The 17,345-nt window shown below is 45.7% G+C and overlaps 1 protein-coding gene across 4 annotated transcripts in view; it reads left to right on the forward strand.

The window, feature by feature from the left end:
• PDGFRA (platelet derived growth factor receptor alpha) overlaps window positions 1-13,362 on the forward strand; it is a 43,234-nt gene extending 29,872 nt beyond the window's left edge. For 3 of the 4 annotated variants that reach the window (XM_032400354.1, XM_032400355.1, XM_032400357.1), the window contains exons 18-23: window positions 241-363; window positions 1,710-1,821; window positions 3,333-3,432; window positions 3,547-3,652; window positions 4,971-5,212; window positions 10,315-11,198. In XM_032400354.1, the coding sequence (XP_032256245.1) occupies window positions 241-363; window positions 1,710-1,821; window positions 3,333-3,432; window positions 3,547-3,652; window positions 4,971-5,212; window positions 10,315-10,462 (831 nt within the window). In that variant the 3' untranslated portion in view covers window positions 10,463-11,198. Of the gene's footprint in view, window positions 1-240; window positions 364-1,709; window positions 1,822-3,332; window positions 3,433-3,546; window positions 3,653-4,970; window positions 5,213-10,314; window positions 11,199-12,834 lie in introns of those variants that run through there. The other variant, XR_004298855.1, reaches the window with a different exon arrangement.
• The last annotated feature ends 3,983 nt before the right edge of the window (window positions 13,363-17,345 follow it).

A 17,345-nucleotide genomic window follows, 5' to 3' on the forward strand; every position in this document is an offset into this window, starting at 1 on the left:
TTTTCCCCTGAAGCGTAGTGGGGAGTCTGATATCATCGGGTATCTACTCTGCTCTAGAGCTTTCTCCTTCTGGGGGGTGGTTGGGAGGAGAGCCTGGAGGAGGCGAGCTTTGTGTGCCGGGACAGCCTCCCCAAGGCGTGCCAGGCAGCTCCCAGCACCACCGGGAGGTGGCCAGTCTTGCAGGGGTGACGTTGTCTAGTGGCAGATGGACCAACTGTTGTTTCTTCCCTTTCCATGCAGTGTGTCCACCGGGACCTGGCTGCTCGAAACGTCCTCCTGGCGCAGGGGAAAATCGTGAAGATCTGTGACTTTGGCCTGGCCAGAGACATCATGCATGATTCAAACTATGTGTCCAAAGGCAGTGTATGTGGTCTCTCCGCTCACTTGACATGCTCACCTTTCCTCACTCAATCTCTAAAGCTAGGTGTTGCTTCTGGCCACTCAGGGTCCATATTTTTAACGTGGAGTCCATTTTAAATTCAGGAATGGGCTCCAGGGAATCAGTAGGAAAAGCACGAGCTCTGTAGCCAGGCTGCCTGGGCGTGAGTACTGGCTCCAGCACGTACTAGCGTGGAGATTTGGGGCGAGTTACCTGACCATTCTGTAGCTTGGTTTTCCCTATCAGTAGCAGTGACCTGATAACAGTACCTATCTCCTGGGTTGTTGTGGGTGATTCGGTGACTTTAACGTTAAATGCCTAGACCCATGCCTGTACATACGAGCACTGAGCAAGTGTTCGCTGTTACTCGTCTGTGCCTCTGTACATGCATTCATTTCCAGAGAGAGCATCTCTGACTTCTACCAAATTTGCAAATGGAATCTATGACCCCTAAAACATTAAGACCATTTGAGTGAATAGATCTCAGAGGCCCAATCTCCTGAAAGACTGTCATTCTAAATGAACCCTCGGACCATCCTCCCCACCCCTTCCACCTCTGAACAGATGTGGTAGCTCGGTATACATTTGCCACCTGTCGGTACAATTCCAAATCACGCCACTGCACCGGTTGTGAGACAGCTCGGGGCCGCTGCGTCCACCCACAGAAGGCCACTGCTCTGTGTCCGGGGTCCATGTGGTTCGTGTACCGCATGGCCGTGACCTGGAGCTTTAGGCACCCCGAACAGATCAGTGGACGTTGGTGGAGTCGCTCTCTTGCCTGCTCAAGAAGCCGATGAATCAGTGATCTTGCCCGCCATCGCAGAGGGCCGAAGGATGCTGACGTGGTCCCTTTATGTGGCGGCCTCAGCTTAGTGTTTGCCCCGCAGCCGGCACCAGCCTCACAGAAGAGGCTTCCAGATTATGAAGTGACAATTTCTTAAAGTTCAAAAATGTAATTGATTCTCAGATCACTGGATCTTTTTTTAATTTTGTTCCTAGGAACACCTGCAAATAGGAGACAGGCCCATTCAGGACTCTCACTCTTTGGGTAAACATTCAGGCTTAAATATTTTTGGATGTTATTCCTCGGGAGGACACGAGAGGCAACATCGACCATCCGTCCTTCATCAGATATTTATTGAGCACCCACTAGGTGCCAGGCACTCTTCTGAGTGTGGGGAGTGTAGCGCTGGACAAAAAAACACAAAGATTTTGTGGGCAAGGTTATTAGTGCCAGTTATTATTAGTCCACAGAGAACCCCTGTTATTTCTGCTGCTGTAGGTCATCAGTGGGTATGCTGGGTTTAATTTCCTCCGTGTCTCCGTGCAGACCTTTCTCCCCGTGAAGTGGATGGCCCCTGAGAGCATCTTCGACAACCTCTACACCACACTCAGTGACGTCTGGTCCTACGGCATTCTGCTCTGGGAGATCTTTTCCCTGGGTACGGACCTGACATCTCTGCTCATTTGGGTTGTTTTGCAACAACGCTGGAAGGGAAGCACTGTTTTCCAAGCTCCGGGGTGTAGACGATGCTAAGATACCTGCCGTGAGTCAAGAGTGGGGCAGCGGATTTAAATCACGAGTTGTGCACTTGCGGTGTCTGGTGTGACGCCCATGCGCACTGAGCCGGGAGGCTTGCGGGGCTGCGCTCTCACCTCTGGCCTGTGCCCCCCGCTCCTTTGGGCTGTGCTTGGGTGACTTCCTCCCACTGCAAGTGTTCCTGAGGACACCCACTCCGCAGCTGCTTTCTCGCCGGGGACTTTGAGTTAAGTAGGTTCACGGGTGGAGAGTCGCCTCTCCGTCGCTTCATGGTGATCGCCGCTCAGGTGAAAAGTAGTATGGCGGGCGAACGGGCGTAACTCGCCTTCGCGCTCATGGCCCTGGAGGAGGAGAGGAACCTCCTGGTCATTCAGGGAGTCAGTCCCCAGGTACCCCGTGCTGCCAGGTGAGGGCCCCGATGGAGGAGTGATTTACGGCCCTGACCTTAGTTCGTCTGGAGAGGTAAGACCTCCATGTAGCGATAAACGGTGTGCTGCTGATTTAAAATTGTCATGGAAGAGAAAGAGGAAGGGAGCCCTGTGGTCGTCGTGGATGGCTTTAGAGAGGAAACCAAGCTTGATCTGGCCTTGGCCATACACACTGAAATGTGTCCTGAATTCTGTAGGAAAGGGTTTCTTCCCTGCCTCGTCTCCTTTTTTGATCCCAGTTCTCCCTGCTTGGATGTCACTGTGGATCATCCCAGTGTGTGGCTTGACTGAGTCTCATGGTCTATTAAAAGCAGAGAATTATCTAGGTATTTCAAGCTGCAGCTTTGACTTTTGCTCTCGTTATTTGAACATTTGTGGTGAAAATGATTTTTTTGCCTTCAGTGGTTCAGAATTTCTCTTGCTTTTCTATTTTGCTTTATGTATGTAGATCCAATAGTCAGAAACATTGAAAAACTCGTTTGTGCTTTTTCTAAAGATGTAGAATTTTGCCTCAGGTGTCTGAACTTGACCAACATTAAGTCCTGGTTACATTTATTTATTTATTTATTTTAAAGAGTTATTTATTTATTTATTTGACAGAGAGAGACACAGCGAAAGAGGGAACACAAGCAGGGGGAGTGGGAGAGGGAGAAGCAGGCTTCCCGCGGAGCAGGGAGCCCGACGGGGGGCTCGATCCCAGGACCCTGGGACCATGACCCGAGCCGAAGGCAGATGCTCAACGACTGAGCCACCCAGGCGCCCCAAGTCCTGGTTACATTTAAAATTTGAGGGGAATTCCTGGTTACATGCAAGATTTGGGGAAGCAAACCGTGAAGTCAAGGAGATAATAACACTTAATTTCCTTGAAAGAACCAGAACTTCAAGTGGGGATCCCCAGGTGTTTTCTGTAGGTTCTGTGTCACCCTGATAGTTTCAGCCATGTCCCACCGGCTGGCTAATCCTGGTTGTTTCCCTTGGGTTTCAGGCGGCACACCCTACCCCGGCATGATGGTGGATTCTACTTTCTACAATAAGATCAAGAGTGGGTACCGGATGGCCAAGCCTGACCACGCCACCAGTGAAGTGTGAGCCCCCTCCCCATCTTGTGGGCCTTGTGTTCATGCCCAGTGGGTCTGTGGGTTGTGGGGGGTGCCCTGACACCCCTCCCTGTGCCCACTCTGAGTTCTGTGCTCCCGCAGCTACGAGATCATGGTGAAGTGCTGGCACAGCGAGCCGGAGAAGAGACCCTCCTTCTACCACCTGAGTGAGATTGTGGAGCATCTGCTGCCTGGACAGTATAAGAAGGTTTGTCTGGGCCCCTTAAAGATGGGTGGAAAGGAATGGGCAAAGGGAAGACGTCAATAGCTGGTAGCTCTGCGAGCGAGCAGCACCGTTCAACACTGTTTTAAAGTAACATTTTCAGAGGAGGAAAAAGATTGCTTGATCCAGTGGCCTGGGTTTCCTGGAGTGCTCCCCAGACCCCTGGTAGCAGTGATGTCTGAAAACCCTCCCCTTTCCACAGGGCTCCCCTTTCATCTTAAGTGTGCAACACCTGTAAGCACTTTATTCTCCAGATATTTGAGTATCTGAAGCTACTGTGCAGTTAGAAGTCTCGGGGCATCCACAGCCTCATTTGCATGCACTTAAATCCATGTGAAATTGGCTTTTACCAGCTGACTGGAAGGAACAACCTCAGCTGTTATCTGTGGCTCCAGCTGGTTTTTTTGTGGGATAGGAAGCATTGTTCAAAGGAACAAATGTAATTTCATGGAACCAAGCAGGATACGTTAATGAATGAAGCAACTTTCTGCTGAGATGCTGTGAAGGAACCCCAGACACAGTTGTATAATAAACTCCATTTCTGAGATTCATAGTAGTCGTCACGTAGAGTCTTCATAGTTGTTACTTCTTCTCAAAGAGGAGCAGCATTAGGAGGTTGCGTGCTGAACTGGGAGTTAAATACTTTTGTCTGTTGATTATTTTACTGCCCATTACAACTCCTCGAAGTGAAGCAATGAGGAGGCAGAAGGAAATTATGGTAGGTCAGTCAGAGGAGTTCTGGCTGCGTTAAGTCAGACGTTTTGGTGGGAAGAGACTGGAAGTATTGTTGAAAATGGGGTTTTTCTAGATCAAAGGTCTGTAAGTTTTGAGTTAGATTTCTCCAACATTTAGGGATCGGGAAGGTTTCAGGGATGGTGCTCCCAGTGGAAGTCCTTGTCACCTCTTATTGGGACCCATCCAAGCCCTGGAGAGATTATGTAACGGGGACCAGAAGGGTCTATGCTAGTCCCAGAGAAGGGAGTGGGTGTGTGTGTTGGGGGGGGGGGGGGGGGGGGGGCACAGTCCTAGCTAGTAACTCAGAGACTCAGAAGATCATTGTGATCTTAAGGTGAATGAGAGATCTCACTGGCAGGATGGCGGGAGATCTCTGTCATTGGTGGCGCTGTCTTCATGTCCCACGCCTCTGGGGACGGTTGACCTCTGACTCTCCTTCAGTTGTCTAAATCCCGTATCTGGGAGGGAGTTTGGAGACACAGATGGTTAAACGAGAGTAAGTTCTGAGAGTCCTTTTTGCAGTTCGGGCCGTGACACTTGCCTAACCGTGTGAAATGAATGTCTGCAGAGTTACGAAAAGATTCACCTGGACTTCCTGAAGAGCGACCACCCCGCCGTGGCGCGCATGCGCGTGGACTCGGACAACGCCTACATTGGCGTCACCTACAAAAACGAGGAAGACAAGCTGAAGGACTGGGAGGGCAGCCTGGACGAGCAGAGGCTGAGCGCGGACAGCGGCTACATCATCCCCCTGCCCGACATCGACCCTGTCCCTGAGGAGGAAGACCTGGGCAAGAGGAACAGACACAGGTATAGGGCTTCCGGCAGGGCCCCCCTTCTCCGCTCCCCGGCGCACCTGAGGGTGAGGCTCGCCCGGTGCTGCGTCCGTCCCACGGCAGCTGGCTGCAGAGTCCCCGAGTCCCCGAGGGGTCTGCTCCGTTTTGTAAACGCTTCCCAGACCATCCTAATGCGGGCCCTGTGGTGTTGGGGGAGGTGTAGAGCAGGCAGGGACATGCTTCCCAGGTGGAGAGCCTTTGACCAGAGTCCCCAGGTGGTTTGATCAGTCACCGCAGCCCTGATTCTGGAGATACTATAAGCCTCTCTTGCTGTTTTCTGCATGGGTCCTGGGACTAGGGGGAGAGTTGAGAGAGAGGCTGGACTGGGCTGTTTGATATTGACTATCAGGGGATCTTAACCCCAGCTGCAAGTTTGGATCACCTGGGGAGACTTGAAAACTGATCTACACACTTCCCCAGACCAACAAGTTAGAATCTCTGGGACCGGAGCCCAGGCGCCTCCTGGCTGATTTTGTTCCTTCTTTTTAACTTTGTATAATGGAAGATTTCTAACCTGCCCGATTCAAGTCGAATAGTGAACTGTCGGTGCCTCTGTCACCAGACTTGAGCATTTATGAACTTGTGGCCAGACTGCATGAAGAGCCATATCTACTCGGCTACTACTCTCTTTGGACTGTTTTGAAACAAATCCTAGACATCATATCATTTATCCATAAATATTCCATTATGGTGCCTCTAAAAGATAAAGGCTGTATTTAAAAAGAATAGCTGGGGTTATTAAGTTAATAAAAAAAAAAAAAACTACAATACCATTGTCTTGCCCTCCCCCACCAAATGACAAGAAATCGTTAAGAGCATCAGATATTCAGTGTTCAGATTTCCCTGACTCTCTCATAAATACGGTTTTGCATTTGTTTTGTTCTAATTGAGAACCAAGTAAGAGTCACACGTGGCATTTAGTTGCTATGTCTCTATACGTTTGTCCTGCCCCTTCTTACCCCCTTGCATAGTAACTGTGAAGAAGCCGGAGTTATTTGCCTGTAATGTTCCCACATTCAGAATGTTGCTGATTGCATCCTGTAGTGTGTCTTGCCATGTGCTTTCTCTCCTGTTTTTGCTGTAAACTGGTAGTCTGGAGCCTTAATCTGGCTCAGATTAGATTTTTGGCAAGCATGCTTCAAAGCCGGTGCTGTGTATGTCCATTGGGAGCTACATACTGTCCAGTTGTCTCCCCTTCTGTGACATTAACAGCCATTAGTGATCATCACCTGGATCCATTCATTTATTACCAACGCGATGCTAACACCCAGCTAGGACTACAGTCATTAGTTTTCACAGTCCCGAAGAGGGGACCGCGTCCCAGTACCCCACTGTCTTTGCATAGCCCTTGAATAGAGGCAGGAGAAAGTGATAATAGTGGTCCTTGGTTCCAGGTCCAAGTTGCATATGAGTTTTTCTTTTTTTTTCCTCTTCATTCAGGATACTCTTATCCCTTCTTCCTCAGTCATTTGGTTAGCTACATACAGTTATTTAGGCAGAAGCACATGGCCTTATTAGTTTGGAGCCTTGTGATTTTGACATCCCTTGCTGTTGGTATGAACCAGGTAATTTAAAAAGTATAGTTGTGGTTTTTGTTTTTGGAATGTGTTATGAGACTAGGGGAGGTTGGGCAGAGTGCCCTGACTTACCTTTGCTCATGACAATTTCAAAACTGTGTTTATATTCTTTTAGCAAAGTGTTTCTCTGAGCTTTGGGTATCTGTGGTAGCACTTGACCTCAGATCTGCCATCCTTTTTGGTTATTTTGTATGTCGGGGACTCTGAATAATATTTCAGTTATAAAAAGGTTTTGCTTCTAAGTTAAGTTAGAAAGTTGTATTGATAAATAACATAAGCAAAGTGCCCAGAACTTTTCTGGGGGTACACGAGGCTGCACCGCAGAATTTGACATCTATTACATGGAGAGAATAATTCTAGCTGATAGATAGTTGTCGTCTTAGATAATTAGAACTTCTGCAAGGGTGATAATGTTTGATTTTCGAATTGTACGAAGTATGTACCAAATGACTACCCCCAGGTCAGTTGAGACTGTGGCTCTGACAGGTGGGCTGAGCATGGGGAGTGTCTTGGTCAGCTTAGGCTGCTGTTACACACTATCATAGATTTGGGGTCTTAGACAATAGAAATCTGTTTTCTCGCAGTTCTGGAGGCTGGAAGTCCAAGATCAAGGTGTTTGCAGGTTTGGTTTTTCCTGAGGCTCTCTCCTTGGCTTGCAGGTGGCCGTCTTCTTAATGTGTCCTCACGTGGTCTTTTTCTGTGTGCGTATTGCGGGTGTCTCTTCCTCTACAAGGACCCCAGTCCTATTGGGTGAGGGCCCCATTTTAATGACTTCATTTAACCTTAATTACCTCCTAAAAGGCCCTATCTCCAAATATAATCACAATGGGGATTAGGGCTTCAACATGTGAATTTGGTGTGGGGGGTGCGTTATACGATTCTGTCCATCATGGGGGTGGGGATGCCAGAGTTGGGATGCTCTGGGTCTAGGAAGGCATAGTGGTCCTGTGAAGTCCTCTCCTTGGGCTTGGGAGGTGAGTGGGCATGAGAAAAACCGGGTCTTGCTTGCTGTAGAGGGTTTGGGGGGTGCTGGGTCAGTACTATTAGGAGCCAGGCACTGGGCCACAAGAAGGGAATCAGAAGTAAGCCCAGTCATGAGCTCTGGGACCGCCACGAAGCCTGGCAAGCATCAAGGATGATCTGGGACTGAGTCTCCCTGAAGTTAGCTTCCTGCATGGCCACACCCCTGCCTTTTCTCTGTGAGATGGATTGGCAGAGAGGAGCCTGCCAAGCCCAGGAGGGTCAGTGCAAGGGGTGACTCCTCTGTAGGACTCCACTGTAGAACTGGCCCCCAGCGAGGGGCCATTAGTCCAAATCACAGTGTCCAAAGAAGTCTCATAAATGCAGGTCCTAATTGGCTTGGGGTCCATATCTGAGGGTTGACTTAGGCCTCCAGCTACTGGCCAGGGCCCCAGGAAGCAGATCTGTCTGGTCTGCCAGGGAGAAGGGTTGTCAGGACGATGTGATTATCAAAACCAGCCCAGTGGACTGGGGTTCACAGTGAGGCTCCTGGACCAGGGTGTAACTTGGGGGTAGGGTGGAGTACAGATTCAGAATGGAGACAAAAGCTCAGTCCTAGGGAAGGGCCCAATCTGTGGGGTTGTGAAGGGAAACCTCAGTTTGGTGACCCTGTAGGTTCTAAGAGCTCTCCGGGCCACAAGGGCCTTGGGGCGGATGGCAGCAGACTGTTTCCCACAGGCCCCTACCTGCCAGGCTCAGTTCTCTGCTTGGAAACGGAACTGACCTGGAGAGGAGGGGAGCAAGGCAGAGGAGTCAAGCCCGGTCCTCAGGGGAGAAAAGAGCTGGGTTGAGAGCCCCTGCTGGGCGTGTGTGAGCCTCGGTCCTCTGGCTGGCCAGCCCGTAGTGCGGCCTACACAGCACATCTCCAGCATGCCGCTGCGGCCTCGCGGGGAGAGCAGACTGGCCGGCCTGTCAGCACCTGACCTGCTGGGAGCGAAATGACAGATCCAGACATGTTGCAATCCAAGGCAGGAGAATGATAAGGCAGTAGGAGTTCAGAGACAGGAAGATAGGGAATCATGACAGGCTAGAGACTAGGGAAAATTATTTTTCTAAAAATCTTCACGAGACATTTTAAATGTCCAGAAAAATTGAGAGACTACATCTACTACTTAGCTTTAGTAGTTGTTAACATTTTGCCACATTTGGTTTCTCTAACTATATGATGTTACAGTTACCCCTATTTTATGTATATATGTAATATATAATAATATGTACTATGTAATTAATAACATAATATGGAATATATATGTACCAGACTCATATACACGCATCCTTTTTCTTTTCTTGCTAAAACATTTGAAAGTCCAGCAAATATCTCCTAAGAATAAGGATACTCTCAAGGCACCTGGGTGGCTCGGTTGGTTAAGCGTCTGCCTTCGGCTCAGGTCATGATCCCAGGACCCTGGGATCGAGCCCCACATCGGGCTACCTGCTCGGTGGGAAGCCTGCTTCTACCTCTGCCTCTGCCCCACCCACCCCCACGCTCGCACATACTCGCACTCTCTCTGTCAAATAAATAACTAAAATCTTTAAGAAAAAACAATAAGGATACTCTCCTATAAAATCATAACAGCATGATCACATGTAAGAAAATTAACAACTATTTCCTGATATCCTCTGCTATTCAGGCCCTATTAAGGTAGGGTTTGAGTAATAACAATAATAATAGCTAATATTTACTGGGACTTAGTATGTTCTAGGTACTGTGCTCAGGGCTTTATCGTTATTACCTTATTTAATCACCCTGACAAGCAGGAATATCGTCAGGCACTATTGTCATCCCATTCCGTAGGCCAGCGAACCAGCTCAGGGGGTTAAGTGACTGGTGTGACTCCCACAGCTGCTAAGTGCTAGACGATTCCAGACTTATGGCTCCTTTTCAGCCACTTTTCTGGTGGGTAAAGAGCCTTCACCCGGCTTTCCAGACTGGGGCTGGGGAAGATCGGGGAGGGCGTAAAGAAGAGAGGGAGAAGGCATTCCCGAGGCATGGGCTCAGATCCTGAGAACACTGTTGGGACACTCGGGAAATCTCAGGGACAGCAAGCGACTGGCCGGCTGTAGTTTGCAGCTGATTTCATCCCTCTGTGCTTTTCCTTCCCTCATATTGTCTTCTGATCAGGCACTGCTTACTTTCTTTTCCACCAGGACTGAGTTGGGGGGGGAGGGGAGGCTAGAAATTGTCACAGCTTGTTAGCAACTCTGCTGGAAGATTTGACGGAAGAGGAGGAAGGCCGAAGCATGGAGATGACCTGGGGATCTCGGTTTTGCATGGGGCCCACTGTGGTGTGACGCATGATGAGTAGCTGCCTGGCTTGGTGGCAGAATCTTGCCAGATCGGGTGGCCTGAGGTGGAATGCCAAAGGATCTCACAGGAAGAGCTCCTTTGCTTCTGGGGTTGGGGGGCCACCCTAGCCACCCATCCAGTCTCGTGGGTCTGCACGTGGGCTTAACCTTTCCAATCCTCTCCCTCGTCCAGCTCGCAGACCTCAGAAGAGAGCGCTATTGAGACAGGTTCCAGCAGCTCTACTTTCATCAAGAGAGAGGATGAAACCATCGAGGACATCGACATGATGGACGACATTGGCATAGACTCCTCAGACCTGGTAGAGGACAGCTTCCTGTGACTGGCAGATTCAGGGGGCACCTTCCACTCCTGGGGCCACCTTGGATCCCTTTAAGCAAACCACTTGATTGCAATGCAAACGTTTGGGAGGAGGACTCGGATGAGGTGTAAAGAGACGTTCCCGGCCAAGGGCCTCAGGGAGCCTGCTCACTATGGATGAATGGGAGATTTCGAAATGAACCCTGTCAGCCTTGCCTCTTGGCAATGCTTCAGTGGCATCTCAGCGGCGTGTGAGGTTTGGAGATGTTTGGACAAGGAAGTGATAGGCCTGGGAAGGTGAACTCCGTGTTTCCAAGGCATTGGTGAGATTCCAACAGACACAACTTTGATTGCGAGAAAACCCCAGCATTGTAATTATGTAAATAGGTCTAACTGAGGATGTGTTTAGATTTGTATTAACTGTCTTCTCTGGACTTCTGAAGAGACCACTCATCCCATCCATGTACTTCCTGCTTGAAACCTGGTATCAGCTGCTGTTGAACTCCTCTGTGAAGTACATGCAAAACCACTTTTGAACCTTAAAAGGTACTGGTACTATAGCATTTTACCTTTTTTTTTTTTTTTTAGTGTTAAAGAGATAAAGAATAATAATTAACCAATCTTGTTTACTAGATTTGGGTCCTTTAGAAGCCCACCAACTCATTTTCGTATTGTAATCTACGTTTATAATACTACTGTTATCAGTAATGCTAAATGTGTAATGTGTAACACGTTTTCCCTACAGAGAAAGCACAATTAAAAAAAAAAATTCTTACTAAGTAGGAGACAAGTTTGACAGTTTTTGACATTTATATCAAATAACCGATGTTTCTCTAGAAAATATGGTAATAGCTTTAGTGGATTAAATTTAGTGGAACATAGAGAACAAAGTAAATGTAGTGTCTTTCAGGAAGTCCGTGTTTTTAACTGTGTACTGAGTAGGTTCCCTAATCCATTGTACTAAAAACAGTTAATTGCCCTCTGAAGTGATGGGATTTGAAAGAAACAAAACCCCTAAATCCTAAATGTTCTCAATATAAAGGCATAAGCCTTTGCCTAACATGACTTCTCATGTTATTACCCCGTGGGAAATACAATCAGCAATAAAAAGACTTAATTTGCAGAGGTCATTTTCATGCCCGGTGATAACTCTGGTGCATCCCAACATCTATATTTTTAAAATTTTACAAACCCTAGAAGAATCAGAAGGATGCCTTGACCATGGCCCCCTTTCCTTCATCTCCTCCCCCACAGAGAAATAGTTTGAAACTGTGAGAACACACAGGCATCGTTTAGGGTTGCATGTGTGTTAGCCTGGATCCTTGCTTCCCAAATGTAATTGCAACCAGGATCACCAAATTCTAGGTCCCCACCCCAGAGCTTCTGAATTATTGAGTCTGGCCAGGGGCAGGATCCTGTATTTTTATAAACTCCCTGGCTGTTTCGATTAGCCAGGTTTGGGAAACACCAGCTTAGGGTATAGGAAGTTGCCATGGGAAACAGATCATTTGAAATTTGGAACTGGGCTAGAAGTCACTCATGCAGGAAGCCTACTATTTTAAATCCTTGGCTTTGGGTCAGTGACATTTAATGCCCTATATCTAGCAAGTGCTGCCCTTTGTTTAACTTTCCAGTCTTAGCTGAGGCTGAGAGAGCTAAATCTTGGTTTGGTAGGTCTTCTAGAAGTTAAGACAGCACTTCCCACTGCATGGGGCAACTGGACTGGTCCCCCATGGCATGCATGAAAATGGCACTATTCAGTGTCCCAAGTCTCTGTGTAACCAGGTTAATATTTTGGTGAAAAAAATTTTTTTTAAGTTTTGCTGAAATTTTGGGGTGAGACGGCAGGACAAATTGTCACATCCATCCAAACTGTCAAACTGATTGGTGTAGGTTCATTGGCATTCTTTGCAATACCGCTTAATTGTGGACACCGTGTGAAAGAAACACAGGCTGTGATTACTGCACTCACTGTGGGTGCTCCTGGCAGGTGATGCTTTGGAAGATGTAGCAGCAGTAACAAGGTACTTGACTACCCACTGGTGCAATCTCAGTGCAAGCCCCAAGTTTCTTTTCCACCTTTTTCATACTAAGTGTGAAGACTGAGCCAGACTGGCCATTTTAAAAAAGGAAAATCTGACTAGGTTCTGTAGAGCCCATTAGACTTGAAATACATTTGTGTTTCTAGAATCACAGCTCAAGCATTCTGTTTCTTGTACAGCCTTCTTTTGTTGGTGCTTTGCATTCTGATGTTCCTTTGAGTTCTGTGTGACATCACGAGGCTGGATGAAAATTCTCAGACAAGCAGGTTCTAGTCCTAATGAATACTCCCACCTAATGAGTACTCCCACCTGAGTTTGTGTGTGACTGCCTTTTTTTTTTTTTTTTTTACAGTGTTTTCAGTGTATCACAGATTTGTTTCCTTTTTGGCCTCTTGCAAAGTCCCCAGATGAAAATTTGCCAATCCTTCCCGCTTTCTGTTTTTATGAAGACAATCAAAGCTGGCCTGAGAAACACAATTTGTGACTTTTTAAAATGATCGATGATGTCCTTAAAATGTGGTCTGCCGATCTGTACAAATGGTCCTATTTTTGTGAAGAGGGACGTGAGATAAAATGATGTTATACATCAATATGTATATATGTATTTCTATATAGACTTGGAGAATACTGCCAAAACATTTATGACAAGCTGTATCACTGCCTTTGTTTATATTTTTTTTTGACTGTGATATTCCCCACAGGCACATTGACTGTTGCACTTTTGAATGTCCAAAATTTATATTTTAGAAAAATAAAGAGAAAAATACGTGTTTCCAAAATAGTGGTGTGGCGAATGTGTGAGAAGTAACTCAATAGGTAGGGTCTACTGATAAAAAAAAAAATGTATTACAAAATGCCCCGTTCGTGTTTTTGTTTTAAAACGTGTAAATGAAAATCTTTATATTTCAATAAATGATATATATGTAATTTAAAGTTATGCTAAGCTTCCAGCATTTTTGTTTTTAGCCGAATCGCATGAATTAAAGCCATCCCATTCAATTTGCTTTGTTAGCAACATTTCAGTAGGACTCCATATTATGGTTTCGATGAGACCAGTAGGAAATTTAAGATTTGAATATTATTTGAGCTAGTTAGTTTTCGGACCCAGGATCTGACTTAAAGATGGCTGGCACTTGGGGGCGCCTGGGTGGCTCAGTCGTTAAGCGTCTGCCTTCAGCTCAGGTCATGATCCCAGGGTCCTGGGATCGAGCCCCGCATCGGGCTCCCTGCTCCGCGGGAAGCCTGCTTCTCCCTCTCACACTCCCCTTGCTTGTGTTCCCTCTCTCGCTGCCTCTCTCTCTGTCAAATAAATAAAAAAAATCTTTAAAAAAAAAAAAAGATGGCTGGCACTTGGCTCATCTTCAATCCTACTGTTTGTTTGTTTTAATAGCATTATATTGCATGGTATTTTTCTCCCCTGCAGAAAGAGTACATTTACTGTCTACAACATTCAAACATTGTCCATGTGTTTAATATAAAAGATTACAGACTTTTTTCATTCTATCATCTTCCCTGTCCCTGTGCTGGTTCCCAGAGGCAGAAATGCATCTTCTATCTTTCCAGTTCCCTATCTGTGCATCTGTTTCTATACATATGTATACATCTCTGTTTTTGCTTCATATTTTACCTAAATGGGGTTTACTTCTTTTTTAAAAAAAGATTTTATTTATTTATTTTTATTTTAGAGTGAGAGCACGTGAGAGAGCACGTGCGCACAAGCTGGGCGAAGGCAGATGGAGAGGGAGAGAATCTCCAGCAGATTCCTTGCTGAGTGCAGAGCCTGATGCAGGGCTTGATCCCATGACCCTCAGATCATGACCTGAGCTGAAACCAAGAGTCAGATGCTTAACCAACTGAGCCCAGGCACCTCCATAATGCTTTGTAAAGTGCTTTTCCCCCCGTTTTTTTAAACATAGACTTTATTTCCTAGAGCAGTTTTAGGTTCACAGCAAAATTGAATGGAAGGTATAGAGGTTTCCCCTCTACCCCTTGCCTCCCCCATCATCAGCATCTCCCAGAGTGGCACATTTGTTACACTTGATGAACCTATACTGACACATCATTATCAGAGTTTATGCTGCTTTTCTCTTTCAATGTTATGTTTTAGAGATCTCTCTCTGAGAAGTACCTATAGATAGACCTCCCTCATTTTTTATGAGCTGTACAGTTTCACATTGTGTGAATGTACCAAAATCGATGCAATCGTGTTCCTCTAGGTGCATTTATGGTTTCCTTGCTTTGCTATTGGAATGACTTCATGAAGTTCCTTGCACACACATCCTTGTGCACACATGGTAGTGTTTCGTTAGGACAGAATCCTAGAAATGAAATTGCTAGGCCAAAGGGTGTGCATAAATAAGTTGATATCAAGTGCAAGTCTTCCCATATGATTGTCCCAATAAAATTTTGAATCACCTGCTTTGCAGATTATTTTAGGAACCCTAGTTTTCTAGGGTTTCCTCTGCCTCTCATCACTCACTGCGATATGGTAAGTGTTGGGAGGATGTTGGTTTCTGTGTTCTGAAGCATGTCAAATCAAATGACTAGGATTTAAAGAACAAAAATTATAGGGGCGCCTGGGTGGCTCAGATGGTTAAGCGTCTGCTTTCAGCTCAGGTCATGACCCCAGGGTCCTGGGATCGAGCCCCGCATTGGGCTCCTTGCTGGGCAGGGAGCCTGCTTCTCCCTCTCCCTCCACTGTTCCCCCTGCTTGTGCTCTCTTGTTCTCTCTGTCAAATAAATTAATAAAATCTTTAAAAAAAACCACAAAAATTATACAATTCAACTTATTTTTAATTTCTGGATGATAGAAATTGATTGTTACTAATAATTGGAATATAACACCCTATCCCAACATAACTCCTTATTACCCATATTCATTAGCCTGCAGATCAAAGTTCACCTCCTTGGAGTTAAGTTGGAAGATGCTAACTATAGGCTGGGTATTGGCTCTGCTTCTGTTCCAGCCCCAAGAAGGACATGGGACTTCGGGAACAATAATCCTACTGATTAAACAAGAGCTGCCTGATCTAGCATCCACACAGGGTGCTAAGCCTGCAGAGCGATCTTTCTGTTTTCCTTTTTAATGTATAATTCTACCTCTTAATATAATACAGACAATGCGGCCTACTTGATTTCCTCGTGAGATAAAAATAACTTTCACTATTGGAGGATTTTTTTTTAAATTAAATTCAGTTAGCCCACATATAGTACATCATTAGTTTCAGATGCAGTGTTCAGTGATTCATCAGTTGCGTATAACACCCAGTGCTCATTACGTCACGTGCCCTCCTTAATGCCCATCACCTTGTTACCACTATTGGAGGGTTTTAAAACTCTTTCAAAGATCCTTTTCACATTGACTTCTTTTGATTCTTAAGATAGCACTTTGAGGCAAGGAAGACATTTTATAGATGAGGAAACCAAGGGACTTCTAAAAACCGTGCAGCTGGGTAATGAGAGCACCAGGGCTAGAAATTCCAAATATACTAATTCCAGTGCTGTTTATACCACACCAGACCATGGGAAAGCAAGAGATACTGAGAAAATGTTACTGTTCAGAAGTAGGTTGCTTTGCTTCTTGAGATATTTCAAAAGACAAGTGATGGACTAGTACTGTAAATACTGTAGACTAGTACTGTAATACTGTAGAAGTATTTTACACGTTTATAATAAGAACAACTTCTTTTTAGGCTACACTACAACAGATCTAATAATGAATATTATGACTCTCATAGTTATATGCTTCATAAAATGCAGCTCAGGAAAATGACTTAGAATATCTGAATCCATCATAAACTAGGCAATTTCCCCCAGGATAATGGTGATAGAAATGCTTCATTATCTCTGACTCCAAATACATATAAGGATTAAACCCAACCACGTTGTTACAGCAAAATTAATATACTGTGTTTATAACAGACAATTTTTTCACCCTTACAATTAAATATATGTGAAAATATATACGTGGCCTTAATTAGCAGATTATAATGTTCTGTTCCACCCAGCTACATAAATAGCACCCATGTCCTAAAGAATAATGAATGCATCCTCCAAAATCTATTCCTACATGGGTAATGTTTCCATCATCCACGTTTTGGTCTACATATAAAGCGATGGAGATATCAAGGACACATGGTTTCACATGGCAGGGGGAGCATATTTGCTCCCTGTTTCTGGTTTAAAGGCTAATTGGAATTTTAAAAAGATTTGCCACATTATCCTGGCAGATGGTATTTTGCTTTATCATTATTCATGGGTATTAATGACTTCCCTCTGGAGCATGTGTATCCTGTCTTTTGAATTTCATTACATTTCATGCTGACTGCTCCAAACAGAATTGGATCCAGTATTTTCTGTGTGGTGCTCAAGCTGCGGGTTGTTGGGTTGGTCAAAGTTTTAGACTTGATTAGAAATTAAGTAACTCTTTGAAATGAAGAAAACCTTTTTTCTTCTCTGACTTGAGGATTCCATTACATTTTTCATTTTGTTGAGCTTGCTATCCCACAGGGTTGCACGTAATATCTGGCATGTATGAAGACAGTTCCAAAGTATCCTTCGTTAGCCTGAGATTATTAGACATCCTTTCTTTTTCCCTAGAAGGGTTGGGGTTGGTTTCCTAAGTGCAGAAAATGCATGAGGACATGATGTAATGATCTGGCCACAGAAAGTCATTTTTTAACTAATCTCTTCAGCAAATACTTATTAGAGAACAGCCACTTCTTTGTTTAGTTGATCTCGAGAACATTTAAGCCTCACTGAGGCAGCTGGCAGAGTTGAGTCCAACTGGCTAATTACCTGAGGGGAATATGACACTGCAGAGCAGAGCCGCCCAGAGCAGAAAACTGTGGTGGGTGGGCGGCC

This window comes from Phoca vitulina, unplaced genomic scaffold (assembly GCF_004348235.1).
Source record: "Phoca vitulina isolate PV1807 unplaced genomic scaffold, GSC_HSeal_1.0 scaffold3, whole genome shotgun sequence".
In the NCBI taxonomy this organism is placed as follows: Eukaryota; Metazoa; Chordata; class Mammalia; order Carnivora; family Phocidae; genus Phoca; species Phoca vitulina.